General features: G+C 51.5%; 1 protein-coding gene across 1 annotated transcript in view; it reads left to right on the plus strand.

Annotated features, from left to right (window-relative positions):
- Positions 1-5,827: 5,827 nt before the first annotated feature.
- LOC142014078 (antigen WC1.1-like) overlaps positions 5,828-20,461 on the plus strand; it is a 33,701-nt gene continuing 19,067 nt past the window's right edge. The window contains exons 1-3 of the mRNA XM_074996135.1: positions 5,828-5,834; positions 10,233-10,354; positions 10,762-10,828. Coding sequence (XP_074852236.1) covers positions 5,828-5,834; positions 10,233-10,354; positions 10,762-10,828 — 196 coding nt within the window. The remainder of the gene's footprint in view (positions 5,835-10,232; positions 10,355-10,761; positions 10,829-20,461) is intronic.

Below are 20,461 nucleotides of genomic sequence, written 5' to 3' on the forward strand. Positions count from 1 at the left end.
AGATTGGATTGCGCAGCTTTTATAAGTTTTTTATTTTTCAAAAACACCTCTTTTACTACAGAACAACTGTACAGAATGTTGATGAAAGTGCAAAGTTTGCTTCATATTTATTCCACACACAATCTGTTTCTCTCATCGGTTCGTTCATTGTTCATTACGCTAAAAATTCTTTCTACGCATGCATTCGAGAGAGGAATTGATGTACAGTACTGAAACAAATTTAACAAATGTGGAGCTGATTCTTTTCTGAAGAAATGCTTCCATTTATCTAAGGATATTGTGCCTGAAGGGAAAGAAATACTGCATCCAAAGTATGAACTTCATCAAAAGGAGAATTAGGAGGAAGATCTCTTTTCAAAGGTGATAACATCCAAATTTCTATAACTTCGTCGAATGACAGAGACTTATTTTGATTTGCCAGATTTAAAACACTCAAAGCATGATATATTGAATTATCAAAAGGAAACCACTTCTCTAGGTAACTGAGGGTTCTTGTGTACATTCAGTGCTTCTTTTGTAAATGTACCAATTAAGTGGACTGGTAAATTTATGCACAATGCAAATGTAACTTTCATGTTCAAAAATTTATCTCATTTTTTTCACAAAGAATTGCAGAAATGTTCCATGATTAAATATGTAGCCCAAGAAAGTGTAGATTGATTTTCCAATTTGAGCAATGTATCTCGCAATGATGACATGAAAAAGTGAGTGAAATAAAGATGAAGCTCTGAAAATGTTGGTTATTCATCACTTGCCATTTCGTCTTCCTGATCAGAAATACTATTCCATGTTGCAATATGACAATCATCAGAGCCAAGTGAGAGAAAATGAGCTTTGTGTGGGTGCCAGTTCAGTAACAATCACTCGACTGCATTAAACAAACTAAGCCACCAAGTTGGCCCATGCCTGATGACTTCATGGAACTCGGGCTTGCAAAAATTCAAAAAAGCATTCCAACTCTTCTCATTTTGTGGCTGAATTAGAAAATTCTGCAAACACTTTTAAGACTACATTTTCGATGTCAAAGGACAAAACCTTCACAGCATTTTTTTTGCAGTTGTGTAAAATATAATTATTGCAATGAGCTGCAATAATATTTTCGTTCTCTTGTGCTAACGTTTCATAAACTGAATTATTAACACCATAGTTAACTGAAGCATTGTCTGCGCCATATGCTGATTCATTGGTCAATGTTAGTCCTTCCTCATTCAGCACGCAACACAGTTGATCTTTAATGGACTGGGAATCTTCAAATGAATTTTCATAAAAATCTACAGTTTTGAAACAAAGTCTTTTTTGAGGGCTGAAATACTGTACAGCAACAGGAAAGAATGATCAATTTCCTTTGTTGGATGCATCAGGATTAATGGAAAAGGGAATGCCATTCTTTAAATCATTTAAAACTAGTGTGCTTGAGATAGGAAGTAAGACATTATTGACAACAGCAGAAGCTTTTGTGTGTCCAACTGTCATTCTCTTGACAATTTCGGAGTCTTCAATTACTTGTTTCATCCCTTTGATGATGCAGTCTTGAGCAAGAAAAGAAATGTGATGCTTTACTCCATGATAAATGTGTGTCAATTCAGTAACAGTGACTTTTTCACTCTACGAACTGTCTTTGAAGAGGAAGAAGAAACTCATTCTCTGGGAAGAAGCACCAGCTTGCAGTGTTCAAATGTTTCTGAGTTAGCGTGTCGTGTTAACGACTTAATGCCATTGTATGCTACAGTAAAGGATGTATTGCACATTTTGCACCTCACTGAAGTTTTAGTTTTGTTATTAGGGTCCATAACAACCCAAGAAAATTTAGTTTCCCAATTTAAATTATACTGGTAAATCCTTCCCTTTCTCCTTTTCAGAGTAGATGCACATGAAGTTGAAGGTGTATTTTCATGAAAATTCTGATCTGCAGGGGATAGAATGGACAAGCAGCCAGACCCTGTTTCAAAGAAAAAATGCCTCATTTCACACCACCCAACACAACTGCGTAGGTATGCAGAAAATCTGTTTTTCAAACCAACATTTAAAAACGTTTCCAACCTGTAACGTAGAGAGGGTGAAAGGCTACAGGCCCATAGCCCTGAGCTTCTAACTATTACATCGCAGCCTTTCTTCACCACCCCACTGCTTAGCAGCCCTGGCTGCTGCCATGAGGCTGCTGGCCCCCTAGGAGAAGGGCTGGGGTGCTGCCTGCCCCTAGAGCTCAGAGAATGGGGGCTGGGATGGCGAGCAGAGGCAGCTCCTGACACCAGAGGATGGAAACAAAGGCAATGAGGCACTTGCTCCTCCAAATCCCTGCAGCGGTTCCTGAGAAAGTCCAGCCCACCACTGCCCCATTTCCCCACCACCCCAGTTTTCCCCGAAGTGCCAAAGGGGTGGGAGTGGCTCCACACTGGGAGTGCCACAGCCTGGTGAGGCAGAGCCAGGACTTGTATTACCATGGAGGGGGTGGCGGCAGGTCCCTGGAGCCCGAGCGGTGGTGCCCTGAGCCCGGCCTGGGGCAGCGGGGAGTGAAGAAGCCTCAGTTGTGCCCTGCCAGCGCCCCGCCCAGCCATTCCTGCCCTTGCGGTGCTGCACAGACCCAGCCCCCAGCTCCTGCCTCCTCCACATGGACCACACCCCAGGTGTCCAGCCCAGAGCCCCAGGCACTTGGGTTGCCAGGTGTCCTCCACAAAAATACTGGACGTTTTAATGTCTGGTACCCTTTGATTGTTTTAACTGGACAGAGAGCCCAAACTGTCTGGTTCAATACCAGGCACCTGCCAACCCTAAGGATCAGGTGATCACTGCAGGTTTTTGTGGGAGTTTCTCCACACAGGACGTGTAGTGGGGGAGAAAACACCCAGGTAACGAGGTGAAGCCATTTCCTGTAACCCAGGTGTTTTGAACAGTCTCTGAAGACAAAGTCTGATGGAGGTGGGTGTCAGCCAGTCATTGTTCTGCGCTACGAACCCCAGGCTTGTGCCTGTTCCTTTAAGGACCAAGTAAACTTGTTTCTGAGAAGCCGTCCCGCTACTGACAGCACTGAAGGGTGTGATGTGCACAGGGCCTGCTGGTACTGGAGCAGAGGGATGTGGCCTACTCAGCAGGCCCCAAGCTCTGTCTGTGTCACTAAGGCTCATGGTGTAGGCAGGAAACCCCAAGAACTGTTAGTTGAAGAACTGTATATATAACAGGCGGTGCTGGACAATTCCTCGTGCACAACAGCTGCTCTGAGTGACACAACCTGGTTCTACCAATGTGTCCTCCTCTCCACTTGGGCACATTCTGCACTGGGGATTGGTCTTGTGCTGATCAGCTTTGACACAGGAGATTTCTTCCTGAATTTACAAAATAATCATCCTCCAATATCCCCCAGTTGGTGCTCAGTACCACACAGCTCCTGCCAGGGTGAGAAACAACACTGGTACAGTTCATACTGAACTCTTCCCTCCCTCGCCGGGGGTTGCATGTAGCCAATGGTGTGAGACTCTGGGAAACCTGACGTCGGGAGGGGCTCCTCACTCATATATGGAGATGTTTGTTGGTTTCATGTTTTATTGGCTGTTTTAGCTGCATAAAGTGACAGATAAAACCACTGATAATAACTAAAAAGGCAGCTGGGTTTGCTATTGGCTCCTTCCCGCAGCTGATGGCAGCCTCTGAATCTATATATTTCCCTTCCACTGCTTTGTTGTCACTTGTCAGACTCAGAGGAGCCCTGGCAGGTGTGGAGGTGCTGCCAATGCAGGGAAAGGTGGGGACAGAAAATCAGTCTGGCAATGAAGGGACATCCCTGTGCTACGGTGCTGTGGTTGCCTCTTCTCCTCCTGGTAAAGCAGGTAACAGGTAAGTCTCCTGCGCTGTTCACTATGGGTGTTTGGTTAACTGGAACTGTGGGTAACTTTTACAGTCAGGTGTTGCCATCTGTATCTGGGTTGGGGGATTCCCCTTTTCCTTTAGAAATTGGACCTTCCCACTCTTACTGAGTCCTTTGTTACCATGAGATTGAGCTGGACCTCTGCTTGGGGCTGCACCTTAAACTTCTGGAGAGAACAAAACAGGCAAATAGCAGCATCTCACTTTCTAATGGGGCACCTCGCTGGGAGCATGTTACGGCTGTGGAGCAGGATGGGGCCCTGGTCCCCATCTCCAGATGGAAATTAGTCTGTTGATTATGATTTATAAAGTCCTAAATGTCCTAGCACCAGATTCCCGGTGAGGTGACCTCTCTGCCGAGGCTGTATGGACACAGCTGTATTCAGCAGGGCCACCAAGCTGGTTTCCCCTTTTATAAAGGTGAGGTGCCTGGAGAGGTACTCCAGCATTGCTTAACAGCATTGAACCAACACGGGAGGTAACAGATACCAGTTATAACAGAGGTAACAGATACCGGTTATAAGCTTGTTTTTTTGATCCATCGTCTACGTCGACTGCAGGATGCCTACTAGACTACAAAGGTGAGGGGTGGCTCTCAGGGGGCTCTGTGTGAGGGCTCCAGCACTCTTTGGAATTAGCTCTCCCCTTTGGGCCAAAATAGCTCAAATTTGATGAGTTCCTGGATGTTTGTCAACAGCCACTTGTTGTGGGGTGAGGGCTGGGAAGGTCCCAGGCCGTGCTTCACAGAACGGGAAAGGAGCAGGAAGTAGTTTCGGTAGATAACCTGGCTCACTTGGATCCTGTTGTAATGGTCACTTTATGCTGCTGGGATTTGACTGTGTTTTCAATGTGCCCATGTATCAAAACCCCTGGCTGGGCATCGCTTTGGAATTCTAAATCCAACAAATACGTCAATATTTTGGATTCCCACAGGAAAGTCTGTTTGGTTCAGATTCCCACAGACTCAACACCAAGTCCTGGCTCCTCACCCCACCCCCACTCGCTGACTAAAGTTTTGCATTTGTTGTTTGCGTGTGTGTGCATGTGTGTGTGGGTGTGTGCGCGCGCGAGCAATGCCCTTTGCCCAGGAGGGCACTGGACACTGTGCCTGAAGGAAGATTTATCCCCACCCCCAGGGCTTCTGCCTGAGTAAGAGGGATTCAGTCCCCACTGGAGCCTAGAGAAGCCCAACCAGCACAAGCTGAGTGGCAGAGGAGCTGTATCAGCACCTCTCACAGCCATGTTGGTTCCATTCCCCCAAGGCCGCCCCTGCCCATTTTCAGAGGTTTTCTCATTCTGCCAGCACAGAGGGGGCTGCAAACTCATTGCCAAGGTGTGTCCCAGCTTCAGGCAGATGTAGCGCTAGTGCCGGGGGTGGAGTGAGGTGGTGGGTTATGGCAGAATGTGCTGGGGGAATTCAGGAAGTGAATCCCACCCAAAGACTCCAGAACTGATTAAAATAGGTTCACTGTCTAACGCAGGCCAGATGCAGTGAAGATCGTACAGCGACGGGGACCCATTGGGTTGGAGAGAACAGGATGGGATGATCCAGGGTTCTGGCAGGGCAGCAAACTGACCAGTGGCAGCTGGTACCTGGGAACAAGCCAGACCAGCTGATGCTGAACCGATAATCAGCATGGCCTGAATTTGTGTTGGAGAGAAAAACCTGCCCTGATGTTTGTCTCCCAGACAGCTCCGTAACTGTGTGGTGAGCTGGGGACGGGGACCTAGAAAGTCCTGTGCCAACTGCCTGTCCATCACTCACTTGTAGTTCCTATTTTAAATTCCCAAGGGGTTCATATAGGATGTTGGGGGGGGTTGGAGCCCCTGACCCAGTTGTGTGAGAGAACAGCAGAGGATTCTGGGGTGACAGCTGGTGCTCAGGCTACCGTTGCAGGGGAAGGGGCGTCTGTTGGCGTGTGTGTGATACTTGACTGCCCAGTTGTGCGTGGGAGAGTTTCACACAGTGATGTCAGGTACGTGTCCCGCTCAGTGCACGTTTGTTGGACTGGAGAACACGTGTGCACCGTCCTCTAGACAGTTTCTATGAGTTCTGGGAAACGTGAGGTGGTTTCACGTCATATGGAGACGCAGGATGCGGGGGAGTGTCCAGTGTAGGGGATAGCACCAGGTGGCCATTTTTCCCTTTCTTTCCGTGCTCCCATCTTTCTCCCTCAGCCCTGAGGAGAGATCAGGCCAGTCACTGCCATAAGATCGTGTTGCACAGTCATTGGCCTGTCCACGGTGGGTTGAAAACAAAATGTGTCCAAGTGTGTGGAGTCCAGGCAAACTACGGAGACAATATCTGGGATGGAGCAAAAGTGATGGTTTCACTTCCAGGCCCAGGTCTGAACTGTCCCTGTGTTCAGAGCGCTGAGCGGGATCATTATTCCAAGCTGGGCCCCAGAGACCTGAGAAATATAAGATTTGTACAGTATGCAAATGAGATTGTTATTGTCAGGACTGAAATTACACATCACCCCACCCCAGGCAAAGCATCTCCAGCACCCATCCTTCCATCCCATATGGCCCTGTCTGGAGCCCCCCCCTGCATCCCCATGTGCCCCTCTGACCCCCCCAGCAGCCTTCTGGGGCCTGCTCTGCCTCCTAACATATCTCCCAATGGCAGCTGTGACTTTTCACTTCAGGAAATAATGCACACACCAAGCAGCAGTTTTCTGCTCCCCACCAACCAGTCAGCCTCAGGCAGCTCAGGCTGCTCTGGTGCCACAGCAGCCTCTGGTTGTCGAAGGCAGAACTGCAGCACATTTTCTGCAGGGTAATAAATTCTGCGTCCCTCAGACAAGAATCCTGCATAGGCAGCAATTGTCACCTGAGAGGAGGGGACGGGACAGGACGTGAGACAAGGGGCTTGTGGAGCAGCCACAACGGGACTGTTCAGGAGAGTCCCTGCACCCAAAGAACTCCCAAGCAGTGCAGCCAGCAGCAGAGGGGCAGCAAGAAACCCAAAATACCACAGCCCACAATTGCGAAAGCCCCTGGCAACTGACATCTTGAAAATCACACACTTGTCAACCTCCGGTGCTCTGGCACACGGGTGTCACTAGCCACAGGCATACTGTGCCTGACTGGAAATCCAGCCCTGGGTATCCTGAAAGGAGCTGATAGCTGCCACGAGGGAGTCTTCAATCCCAAGGCAACCACAGACCTCATGGAAGCCAGTGCTGATGACTGGCACTGTGGTATAGGCTCAACAGAGGGAGCAATCAAGATTCTGTATGTAGTAAAAACAGCTGTAGACATTGGGCGCTGCTCCCCAAGGCCCTGGGGTTATGGTCAGGGCAGAGCTAAAGCCAGGGAATTGCCACATTGCCAAGGCAGGGGCCAGGTGATGGGTGTCAGACTGTGTGTGCTGGAAGGAGAAGCCAGTTCAATGGAGTTCTGACTGGGATCCACAGGAAACAAAGGAACGAAGCCCATTAGGGCTGAATGGAGGACAGGCTGGGGGATTTCTGAACAGGGGAACTGCTGACTGTTGTTATTTTCTGCCCGTGTGCCAGGAAATAGGGCTGTGTGAGCACTGAGCTCGAGCAGAGCCTGGGGCCTTGCCACATGTGAACATCACCGAGTTCCCTTGATTGAAAAAAGCCCCTTTTTAACTAACGCGCACCAGGCCCAGGGGTTTCCTTTGGCACTGGGATGGACAGAGCGGCACCTGAATCACCTTCCCTGTGGATTTCAGAAGAACAAGTGTTATAAGTAATGGGCATGGAAAGTAGAGGGAGGTCTGGCCACATACTGGTGTGAAGTGCCCAGTTCTCTGAGCTCCAGGGAGGTTCCATAAATATTTTATCCCAAGCTCAGCCATTCTGTGCTGCAGCCAGCCTGCTCCAAGGGCACAGTGGCATTCGGCAGGTAGCTGTAACTTCGGGCAATAGAATGGTGTCTGTGTTTGCTGCCAAACACAGGGACAGGGCTGGGTCTGCAAACCTTGTCCCAGGGAGCAGTTCCTCCAGCCAGTATCCCATGGTTATGTCTGCAGTGACTCCGCCTCACATTCCCTGTGAACGGCCTCTCTCCCAGCTGCCAGCTTTGCCTCTGCACAGCCCCAGAGATGCAAACAGCTCGAGAGACAACAGGGCTGTGAGGCTGGATCTCAGAGCTGGGAACCGGGAGAAAAGCCCACGGCAGGGAGTGGGGCAGCGTGTGGTGGTCATCTGGGGAAGGAGCAGCCAGTGGCTGCAGAACAGAGGCCAGGTAGAAGGTGGTGGAGGGAGGGGAGAGGAGCCCAGGGGAGGAGGCTGGGAAGAGCCCAGCAGGGAGGGACCCTGGAGCAGTTTGTGGTGTGATGCTCCTGAGAGCGTTTACCCAAACTGCAAACCCGGCGCGGATGGAAACCGTGTTACGCCAGCGGGTGCAGCAGCACTTCCAGCACCGCCGGAGACCCGGGCAGAGGGAAATGCCTGGGCAGCTCTTGTCCTTTCCAGCCCCACTTCCTGCTCTGAGTGCTGGAGCCTGTGGCGCTCGTGTCCGTGTGGCTGCGCCGATTTCAGGCCAGAGAGGCCGTTGTGGTTCAGCTCAGTCCTGTGCCCGGCCCATTGAGCCGCATCCCCAGGAGCCGCTCTTGGCCTGGAATCGCAGGGCCCACACTGGGCTGGCGCCTGACCCCTGGGGCAGTGGAGAGAGGAAACGCGGGGGGTGGGGATGAGCAGGATTGCCGAGCACCACAGGTTAAAAGACCTGAGACTATCAGAGCCGCCCAGCCCCGTTCCTCCGTCTGCCCCTGGCGGTTCGAATCCCCTCGGCCCCTCTGCCCATGCGGGGTGAGAACCACAGGGGACCAGTCGCCCTTCGCTGCCTCTGCACTGCACAGCGCCCCCTGGCTCCTCAGCTGGGGACGGCGCTTACCCTCCCCTCCCCTGAGATGGGAACCGCCATCCATTGCCCAGTTCTGCCTTCACGCCCCGTCGGGTGCACGTCCTCTGGCAGGGGAGGGGGGCTGGGGGGAAAAACCTGACAGGCTCTGAACTAGCCAGGGCAGCAGGTTCACACGGGCACATGGAGCTTCTCTTACTGCTGGGGATGGACTGGAGAAATTCCCACTGACGTCGGCTGTTCACTTCCCAATGTCCCGTCAGCACCACAGGGCTGGTTTCAACATTTGCAAAGAGCAAAACTTTCCTAGCTCCCTCCCCACACAATGTCTCTGCCTGGCCCTCAGAAGCACTGGCCCCAGGCGAGAGACCCCTCCTTTCCTGTCCCCATCTCTCCTTGCCTGCCCCCTCCCACTCCTGAGCTCGTCCTTCTCCTCAGTTCTCCCTCCTCTCCACCTGCTCCAGAGCCCCTTCCCTATCTCCTGCCCACCAGCACCGGACCCCCAACATACTTCTCCATCCTCCCCAAGGCCCCACATGTGCCCCTGCTCGAGGCTACCTCACTTCCCTCCCACCCTCTGCTCCACACCCATGTCCTCCTCTACCTCTTACTGCCCTGTGTTAGAGCGTCTCCCTCCTGTCCTACACAAGATCACCAGCCCCATCCCTCTCCCCCATTAGATCCCCTCTTCTACCCATGTCTCCGTTGGCCCATTTGCTCTCCTTGCCCCTCTTTCCCTCCCCCCCCGATGCCGCAAGTCGCCTCATTTCTCACTCCCGCATCCTTTCCGACCTATAGTCCAACTCACGCCCCAGACCCACCTCCGAACTCCTGCTCCTTTCTAACCCCCTTCCAGACTTTCCTCCCATCTCTCCATCCTGCCCCAGTACAGACTCTCTCCTTGTCCCTCCCTCCCTCCAGCCCTTTCTCCAGAACCTCCCACACCTTTCTCTCTGGACCATTCCTCAACTTTACCTCATTCCCTTGTAACCCCTGAATCTGCCGCCTGCACCCAAACAACCGTCCGCCCCCTTCTTCCTTTCAGGGGGTCTCTGCTGCTCCTTACAGTGCCTGGGCCCTCTCCAGCTCTCTGAGACATACAGGGGCAGTCATATTCCCTGTGGGCTTCAGTGGGAGATGGCCGTCAAATTTTCCCAGAGCAGGCCCACCCCCATGCACTGACAGACTGTAAGGAGACGGTGGTATCTCACTAGCTTCAGCCCCAGGGACAGGGACAGGCAATGGGACCATTTGGAATGAGGGAAACCTGGGGAGTTGGCGCCTTTCATGAGGGTCTCATGGGACAGGTACAAACATCCCAAATTGCTAGTGAGGGGATCACGTGGCAGAGCTGCAGCACTGAGAGCCTGAGTGTGAGCCCTGCGATGTGAGATGGTGGTGCCTTGAGGCAGCTCTGGGCATGCCCCAGTCTCCTGGCTGTGGGCACAGATCCCTGCTGCCGGACACAGACTGCTGTGATAACTCTGGGAATGGGGCTCCCTGCTCGCTCTGACCCTGCTCTGTGTCTCTCTGTGCAGGTGCTGAGGAGCTGAGGCTGGTGAATGGAGGCAGCCCCTGTGCTGGGAGAGTGGAGGTTAAACACCAGGAGCAGTGGGGGACGGTGTGTGACGATGGATGGGACGAGACAGATGCTGAAGTGGTTTGTAAGCAGCTGGGATGTGGAGCTGCTGTCAGTGCCCATGAGGAAGCTCATTTTGGACCAGGAAACGGACAAATTTGGCTGGCTGGTGTTAACTGTCGTGGCACCGAGTCTGTTCTCTGGGACTGTGAGAACTTGGAATGGCTTACATCTCTCTGTGACCACACCGGGGACGCTGGAGTGACATGTTCAGGTAAGAATCAGCCACCTCAGTCCTGACAGGCAAATCCCCTGAGACCAAAGGGCCTGAACCCCCAGGGTGCTGTGTGCCTGTGACCCTAACGAGAAATGCACAAAGCCAGGGCACGTCCTGTGGCTGTTAATACTGAGCTGTTACTGTTTCTGTTCGTGTCACTGGGCACTGAGGATCCCCCGGTGTGACTGTGACGTGTTTCCTGTTGTTCCAGGGCCGCCTCCCTGTGCCCATCCCCCGCTCACCATGTCTGGGAGAGCAGCAGGAGCGCGGCAGCCCCCGTGGGTGCCCTGGGTACAGTCCAAAGCAAACACAGTGGTTTAAGAGCAGCTATTTTAGAAACGGGATCAGTTACAGGAAACACACAGCCCCACTCCCTGGGCACAGGGGCACCCAAACACCCATCACAGGAGTGGGAGGGAGGCTGCCAGTCCGTCCCTCACACGTCCCAGGCCGTGGCTGTGCTGCAGGGATGCTGCGGGTCAGACACTTGCTCTGGTGGCAGCCACTGGCACCCACCCTCATGCTCTAGGTGACAGGGCCCATCTCCCCAGCCTCCATTGGGGTTACAATCCCCCTCCAAGTCTGACCTGAGAGGCCTCTAGGCTGGTGGCATCTCCCTGCACTGGGCTTCTGCCCAGGGTCCCCCTCGCTCTCCCCAGCAGTTCCCTGCACCCAGCTCCAGGCTGCTCCAGCCCCAGAACTGCTGCTGCTGCTGCTCTCGGCCGCCAGCTCCCTGGGCTGCTGCTGTTCGCTCCGGCTCTGGCTGGCACAGCTCTGCCCCCAGCTCAGGCGCTGCTCTCCCCTTCGCCCTCCCCACTCTGGCCCAGGCTCCAGCTCACAGGGACGATGGGAACCCTGGATTCCTGACTCCCTCATTGACTTGCCAGCCCTGTCGGTCAGGCTGAGCTGGAGCACTGACCTCTCCCCATTGCCCTGGGGACACTCACCTCAGGGTCCCGAGCTCTTACCAGCCCCTCCCCTTCCCTTCTGTGCTGGGAGAGGGACACCAAAAATACCTGTTACTGAGGGCCCCCCAGCCCCTCACCCCAGTGATAACAGCGCACTGCCTTGTGCCGCACACCGCGCAAGTGCCCAGCACTGAGTCCCTCCCCTCTGAGCCCCACCGGAGCGAGGGGCTGCTCACAGACAAAGGAGCATCACAGCCCAGCCCTTCAGTGCCACTTCCTGTAAAACTGCCCCTGCCTCTCAGCTGGAGCTGCACATCTGCAGGGGGTAAAGTGAGGGCTGTTCCCCGCCCCGTTCTGGATGCTGGAGAGGAGGACGAGCCCTTATCGTTATGTCCCTGACTGTGACATGTCTCCCCTGGGTAGTGCTGCAGGGCTGGATCAGGGATCCTTGCTCAGGCAATCAGCCACTGACTTCAGTGTGACTGAGCGTTACACTGAGAGAGAAGACAGAGAATAAAGGAACCAGGATCCTTCAGATTTGCTCAGAAAGAAGCAGCCAGGCATCGACAAACCAGCTCTGTGCACTAGCTCAGTGTTTCCCAGCAGGGTACGGGTACCATTGGGGGTACACTGAGGTCTGTCAGTAGATACATCAACTCATCTAGATGTTTGCCTGGTGTTACAACAGGCAGAATAAAAACACTAGTAAAGTCAGTACAATCTAAAAGTTCATTCAGACAATGACTTGTTTCTATGGCTTCCTATGTCTTACGCTGAAATATAAGTACAATTTTTGTATTCCAACTCATTCATATGATAATAAGAATGTAGAAAGTCAGTAAGTTTTCAGTGGTTGTCTTCAGAGATAAATATCCCATCAGCCCAAACCTGATAACCACAGGAATGATTCAACCTCTCCAGATTACTGTGCCCTTTTCAGAAGGCAGATTTGTTTTGAATTCTGCTAAGATACACCTCACTTTAAAATGACCTACCTACAAAACACATGCTGTCTGTTTACAATATCCACTGTCTTTGGCCCTCTTTTCAGGACCTGAGGGGAACAGAGCTCTCTCTTCCCAGAAGACGTTCAGGCCGTGTCTACACGTGCCCCAAACTTTGAAATGGCCACGCAAATGGCCATTTTGAAGTTTACTAATGAAGCACTGAAATGCATATTTAGTGCTTCATTAGCATGCGGGCGGCAGCGGCGCTTCGAAATTGACGCTCCTTGCCGCCGCGCAGCGCGTCCAGACGCGGCTCCTTTTCGAAAGGACCCCGCCTACTTCGAAGTTGCCTTATTCCCATCAGCTCATGGGAATAAGGGGACTTCGAAGTAGGCGGGGTCCTTTCAAAAAGGAGCCCCGTCGGGACGTGCTGCACGGCGGCAAGGAGCGTCAATTTCGAAGCGCCGCTGCCGCCCGCATGCTAATGAAGCGCTGAATATGCATTTCAGCACTTAATTAGTAAACTTCGAAATGGCCATTTGCGTGGCCATTTCCAAGTTTGGGGCACGTGTAGACGTAGCCTCAGGGACTCAGGTGAATAGGCCATTTTCCTCCTTCCCACTCTGCCCCCACTGGGGAGTCCTTCCTGTGGCATCGGATTTGGGCTGAAGGGGTACTTAGCTCTTTTTCCCACCCAACCTGCTGGGCTTCTCTCCGAAGTACTTTTTTTGCTCTGTCCCGTGGAGACCACCCTTCAGATGGATAATCACCTTGTCGTGGTTGGGGGGCTTGTTTGTCTCAGTGACCTGGAGAGCTATGCTGGCTGGAGCTTTTCGCTCCTGGTAGGGTCTCCCTTGTCAGATAGGTCAATGGGTAGAGACCAGACAAAGAGTGATCCAACCTCTCCTCGAGGATAAGGGGTTGGCGTAGGGCTAACAACCCTGCCCGTAAAAAGAAAACTGTAACAGAAACATCCACATGGAAAACCTTAACTTGTCATGTCTGGGGAAGAGCAGGAAATCCAGCCAGGATGATTATGAAGCGGGTCAGCGAAAGCTGAGAGGAGGCTGCATCGCAGATGACCCTTCTCTCACCCAGAACTACAACTCAAATTGGAACATGGAATGTTAGAACATTGTATGAGGCTGGTAAGACAGCACAAATAGCAGCAGAAATGTGACAGTACAAGCTGGCAGTTTTGGGGCTGTGCGAAACAAGATGGATACAATCAGGACAACTGCGTCTATCAACAGTTGAAACCCTTATTTATTCAGGGCATGAGGAGGAGGATGAGCCACATACGGAAGAAGTAGGTATGCTGTTGTCCAAGGATGCAATTGAATCCCTAACTGAGTGGACAGCAGTGTCAGCATGGATCATTACAGCCAGTTTTTACACCAAGATAAACAAGATTCTGATCATACAGTGCTATGCCCCCACAAATGATGCTGATGAAAATATTAAAACAAGGTTCTATGAGACTCTCCAAAGTATTATTAAGAAGAAAGGTAAGAAAGATATATTGATTTTGAGGGGTGACTTCAATGCCAAAATCAGAAGTGACAACACAGGAAAGGAGCAGTACACGGGTACAGAAGGGTAAGGAAAAGCCAATGAGAGCGGCAACCTCTTCAGTGACTTTTGCGTATTTAATGGATTGGTGATTGATGGGAGTGTCTTTCCACACAAAAGAATCCATAAAGCAACACGGGTTTCACCAGACCACCGGACGGAAAATCAAATTGACCATATCTGTATCAGCAGCACCTTCAGACGTTCTATGCAAGATGTATGCTCAAGAAGGGGGCTGATGCGGGATCCAACCAGCACCTTGTCTGAGCAAAGTTCAGTCTGAAACTGAAAAAGCACCATATGCAAGTAAACAGGCTAGGGCCGAGATATAACACAGAACTCCTGAGAGATCAGATAACAAAATCACAATTCCAGTTAGAACTGTTAAACAGATATGCAGTCCTTAGAGATCTAAGATCAGAAGATGTAGCAGTACAGCAGGTATGGGAAAGCTCCAAATCAGCATGGAAAGAAGCTTGTGAGAAAATCCTGGGCAAAAGAACAAGACGACACAAAGAATGGATATCACCAGACACTCTGAGGAAGATAAAGGATAGAAAAGCCAAGAAGGCAGTTGTATTCAAGCAGCAAGACCAGAGCTATCAAGGCAGAAGTGCTGCAATTGTATGCAGAAGCTAACAAGGAAGTTAAGAAAGGTATAAAGGGGGATAAAAGTAACCTCATGGAAGCACTAGCACAACAAGCCGAGCAAGCCGTGGGCCAGAAGAATCTAAAAGAACTGTATAATATCACAAGGAAGTTATCAGGTGCAAGACGGACAGTAGATCGTCCATTAAAGACAAGGATGGGAGAGTCTTGTCAAATCCATCCGAACAACTTAATCGATGGAAAGAACATTCTGAGGATCTCTTAAACCGCCCAGCACCAAGAGATCCACCAGATTTACTCTCAGCTCCAATACCACTACCAATAAAAACAGACAGACCAACTAAGGAGGAGATAAGGAAGGCCATTTCTCTGCTGAAAAGTGGAAAAGCTCCAGGGCCAGACTGCATCCCCTCAGAAGCGGTGAAGGTGGACCTTGAAACCTCCACTGACATGCTGTATGAACCCTTTGGCAGAATATGGGACACCAAGAAAATACCACGAGACTGGAAACATGGACATATAATTAAAATACCCAAGAAAGGAAGTTTGAATGAATGCAGAAACTGGAGAGCTATCACTCTGCTGTCTATTCCTGGGAAAGTCTTTAACAGGATCCTGTTGGAGAGAATGAAAGCAGAGATTGCCAGGCTGTTGAGGGATGAACAAACTGGTTTTCAGAGAGAGAGATCATGTGTAGACCAGATAACGACCTTAAGGATCATCATAGAACAGTCATTGGAATGGGACTCCCCACTGTATATAACTTTCATAGACCTTGAACAGGCCTTTGATAGTGGAGACAGAAATGCACTGTGGAGACTGCTGCAGTATCATGGCATTGCCCAGATCATTAATCTCATTCGAGCTAATTATGAACCCTCCACTTGCCAGGTTGTACATAATGGCACTCTGACGGAATCTTTCACTGTCCGAACAGGTGTGAGACAGGGATGTCTACTCTCACCATTCCTTTTCCTTATAGTTATGGATTGGATTATGCTAAAAACAAAAAGCGAACTCCAGAGAGGTATTCAGTGGACCTTCTCTCATGAATTAGAGGATATCGATTTTGCTGATGACATTGCTCTCCTGGCACATCGGCATGAGCCTATAGAAAGCAAAGTTGCAGCACTGGATAGCGCTGCCTCAAAGGCAGGCCTGAAAATCAGTAGATGTAAAACTAGAACTACGAGAGTCAACCACACTAAACAAGACGACATCACTTGAGGGGGAGAGACCGTCGAGGACGTCGAACAATTTACTTATCTAGGTAGTGTTGTGAATAAAGATGGTGGTACTGACCTAGACATCAGATCCAGGATTGGCAAAGCCACAGCAACATTTCAAATCCTGTGGCCAGCATGGAGATCACACAACATCTCTGTCGAAACAAAGGTGAGAATCTTCAATTCAAATGTGAAGTCCGTCCTGCTGTGTGCCTGTGAATCATGGCGCACCACAAAGTCCTCAACGCACAAACTGCAGACGTTTTTGAGTAGATGCCTTAGGTACATATTACAAATAAGATGGCAAGACAAAGTCTGGAATGAACATCTGTGGACACAAACAGGCCAAAAGCCAGTGTGGATCCAAATAAAAGGAGAAAATGGGGATGGCTGGGACATACTTTGAGGAAACCTCCATCCAGCGTTGTTCGACATGTCCTAAAATGGAATCCTCAGGGGAAACGCAGCCGAGGAAGACCCCGAATAACATGGAGGAGATCAACAGTCACAGAAGCACAAGAACTGGGATATTCCTGGGGCCAGATTGAAGCCATTGCCCAAGATAGAAACAGATGGAGGAGTCTTGTGGATGACCTATGCCCCACTTGGGGTTCACGGGTTTAACTCAACTTAACATGGAGACCAACTTCCCCTACTGCCCCCAGGCACTGCAGGGAGCTGAGGGAGCTGAGCTGAACTCAGCAGGGGAGAGAGCCAGACAGGAGTGGGAGAGGAGAGTAGACTGGAGAAGGAGCCCCTGGGCAGGGCCATCACAAGAGAGGTGTGGGACCTGGGGCAAGGCCAGGCACAGGACCCAGGGCCATTCTCCTCCACAGACCCCACCCCACCGGCTCTCTACCCCAAGCCCCAAACCCCACCCCTGCTCCGCTCCACTCTGCCCCTCCCACCCGCTCTCCTGAGCAACAGAGGTGGGGGATTCCTGCGACATCAGAGCAGAATGGGACCAGGGGCTCATGGGCAGGTCTGTCCCTGCTGGTGCAGGGGGGCACAGGGCTTGGGGCAACCCCCCATCACTGCCCCACACCCAGGACCCAGGTTAACCCCCGCACCCCCGCAAGCCCTGCCCAGCCCCACCTTGTCCCTGCTCCACCCACTCCCCCAGACCTGCTCCTGCTCTGCCCCTCCCCTTCGCATCCCCTTCCCCGATTGATGGATCTGGAGGATCACCGGGGGGCCTGGTGAGGAGCAGCATCGGGGTTACACCCCCCCACTAACTCTACTGGTGGGAGCTGCAGAGGCCAGTCAGCCTGTTCCACTCCACCCCACCACACTCTCCCATCCTGCTGGGATCCATTTCTCCGTGGCCAGGCCCCCCGGCTTCCTGCCGCGGTGGTGAAGCTGAGGGCAGTGGTCTGGGAGTGGGTGTGGCTGGGCAGGGCTGGGCAGAGCAGGCTGCTGGGAGGGTTTGGATCCCACCAGTGCAGAGACTGGAGGAGAGGGGCCAGCCCCTGCTGCGGCCCCACACCAGGGTGTTCCCCCCAAGCAATCCCCAGGCCCGGCCACACTGGGACCCATTTCCAGGATGGTTGACGGGCTGCCCTGAGGCCCCACAAAATGCAGGGTCTGGGGCAGTCACCCCAAATCATCCTACGGATGGGCTGGCTCTGCCCATGGGGTGGTGGTGGCAGGACATTGCGATCCTGGAGGCTGGTGTGGTGGGGAGAGGAAGTGGGACAGGGAGGAAGATGTGAAGAGGGCGACTGGCTGGGTAAAGAGCCTGGGGCTGGGGCTGGGGCTGGCAGACTGGTTTAGCTAGACAGGGGAACTAGAAGAGTGAGTTGGGGGACAGCCACTGTGGTTGATGAGCAAGGAGAGGGGGAGCTGGGGACCGGCCAAGTGAGAAATCAGGGCCTGGGAACCAGTGGGATAAACTGGGGTGCGTGAGGAGAGACAGACCAACTCCGTAACCAGGTGTGGGGAAAGTCTAAGACCTAGTGGGCAAAGAAATAAGAACAAGCCCCCAGGGTGGGGTGTGGAAGCCTGAGAGCAGAGCTACCCAAACACACGTGGCAGCTGGGGTGTGAGTCTCCCCTGCACTGTCGTGCTGTGCACCACGAGTCCATGTGCCCTGTGCTGCTGCGCACAAACAGTTCTGTAGTGCACTGTGACGTGCTCCCATTTCACAGCACCAGGGACATGTTAGTGCGCAGCAGCTGGGTCCACATGGACCTCTGAGCTGTGTCTGTGCAGCAAAGTTACCTTGAAATAACAGCAGTTATTCTGAAATAACTCTGGCAGCATCCAAACAATGCACACGCTGTTTGGAAATGAAATCAAAATAGTGGGTGTTTTACTTCGACTCCAAAAAACTCACTCCATGTGGAACATCACCGATTTCATACCCGCTACGGTGCTATTTCTAAATAAGCCATAACGGCCTCCAGTGGCACTATTGCAAAATATCCCCATGGACCTGGACATGCCATTTCGACATTGTTGGGGTTTTTCAAAACACATTTGTGTGTGTGGTTGTGTCAGTTCAAAATAAGGTATTGTAAAATAGCTGTTTTGAAATGTCTTCTTTCGGAAGAGTGCTGCCATGTAGACGTAGCCTTGGTGTGCAGCAAGAGAGTGTGGGGTAAACTTACGCCCTAACAAGTGTTCAGGGAGAGAAGCCCTGAGGTTGGATGAGACTTCCAGGGAGGGACAGTGGGGCTGGGGCAGACAGGACAACCCAATGCAGAAGTGGGAGTGAGAAGCAGATCAGCTGAGGACCCCAGAGGGGCAGGGCAGGAGAGGAAAAGGGGGAAAACGGAGACTTGGCTGGAGAAGGCAGAGGTGAAGTCTAGGACTGCCTGAGCAATGAGACTGGGACTGGGGAGGAGAAGATTGAGAAGTGGAGACTGGAACTGGGTAGAGAAGGACAATGGGAGTGGGACACGAAGAGGGATGGGGAAGGGACAGGACAGGGACAGGATGGAGGGGACTGGGTGGATGGTGTTGGGTTTGAGAGAACAGGAGAAGGTCAGTCACCACCAGCTCGTGCATCTCTCCAGAGCCTGGAATGGAACCTGTACCCGGAGTTTTGCTGTCATCAAGTATTTGCCAAATGCTCCAGCACAATCTTGTGATTCTGCTCTAGTGCAGGACCACCAGGAGGATGGGAACCCACTACTGCTCCGTTATCCCCAACGCCACCCCTCCATAGGACAGTGCAGGGCAGCTGTCCCAGGGACTGTGCTTTGAGGGGCCCCACAGATGCCATCTTATCATCCTGTGGGCAGGGGCCAGGGGGTTACCTGGGGATCTGGCTTTAGGCAGCAGCAGGGGATGCATCCACACACTCACCATGTTGGTGGGAGCTAGAGTAACACAGAAGCCTCCTCTGCTCTGCTCTGCTGGGCCCCTCTGCTCTCTCCCAGCTGACTGCGCTCAGCTTCTCCGCGCAGCAGGACACCGAGCACCCTGGCCACAGCCCCATATGGCTCCCAGGTAGAGGCCAAGGCTGGCTGGGCCAGGAGCCTGGGACAGGAATGAGAAGCTTGAGGAGCAGAGACTGGAACTGGGTAGATCAGGAGAATGCAGCTGGCAGAGTTCAAGGGATGCGGAAGAGGCAGGATGGGCAGGGACAGGTTGCACAGGGCAGAAGGGTGAGGGGTTGTGACAGGAGGGAAGAAGGGTCTGAGATCACTCAGGCACAGCCCTCCCCAGAGTCCGGAATGGAACTCAGTGTCCATGAGCTCTGCCGAATCCTCCAACAAAACCTCCTCATCCCCATCTCCTGTTATTCGGACCTCCTGTGGAAATCCGAGGGAACCGTGCACAAAACATTCCTGGTGGGAACAGCACAGCCCTTTCCCTGGTGTATGTTGTGTTGGTCAGAACATCGCCATACATCACCCCATCATTCTGACCTATCTTTCGGAGCGCTTCAGTGTGTTCTTGTATAATCACTGGTGTGAGTGTGTTTACTGAGGCTTTCTGACACTCACAATTATAAAAATTCAACAATAGAAGGCCAAGTGAAATGTAATATATATTTTGTTTTTTTTCTACATTGTCATTATTGATTTCAATTACAACACATCATTCAAAGTATACAGCTCTCAATCTTATTAATTTTATTAGAAATATTTGCATTGACAGTAAGAAAGCATATTTTTCAATTTGCCTCCAACCACAAGTACTGAAGTGTAAGCTCTTTATTGTGAAGGCACAGCATACATATGCAGGGTTGTTGTTTGCTAAACAGCACTCAAAAACAAAAGAATTTAAATCTTTAGAATCTGCAAGTCCACTCAGTCCAATTTCCTGTTCAGCCAGTCACTCAGGGGGCAGCTACGCTTTCATTCCTCTTTTGAAAGAGGCATGCAAATGAGGGAAATTGAAAATGCACATGATTTGCATATTTGGCACCTCATTTGCATATTCTTATATTGAAAGAGCTTCTTTTGAAAGAGGAAAACCAGTGTAGATGCTGCTCTTATGAAAGTAAACCCCATCTTCGAAAGAATCCTGCTTTCCCAAATCTGATAACCACAGGAATGGTTCAACCTGTCCGGATTACTGCCCTTTTCAGGAATTAGAGTTATTTTACACACCACTAAGTTACACCTCCCTTAAAAACAACACCTACAAAACACACGCAGTCTGTTTACAGTATCCTCTGTATTTGGCCCTCTTCACAG

The sequence above is a fragment of the Carettochelys insculpta genome, chromosome 1 (genome assembly GCF_033958435.1).
Source record: "Carettochelys insculpta isolate YL-2023 chromosome 1, ASM3395843v1, whole genome shotgun sequence".
Classification (NCBI taxonomy): domain Eukaryota; kingdom Metazoa; phylum Chordata; order Testudines; family Carettochelyidae; genus Carettochelys; species Carettochelys insculpta.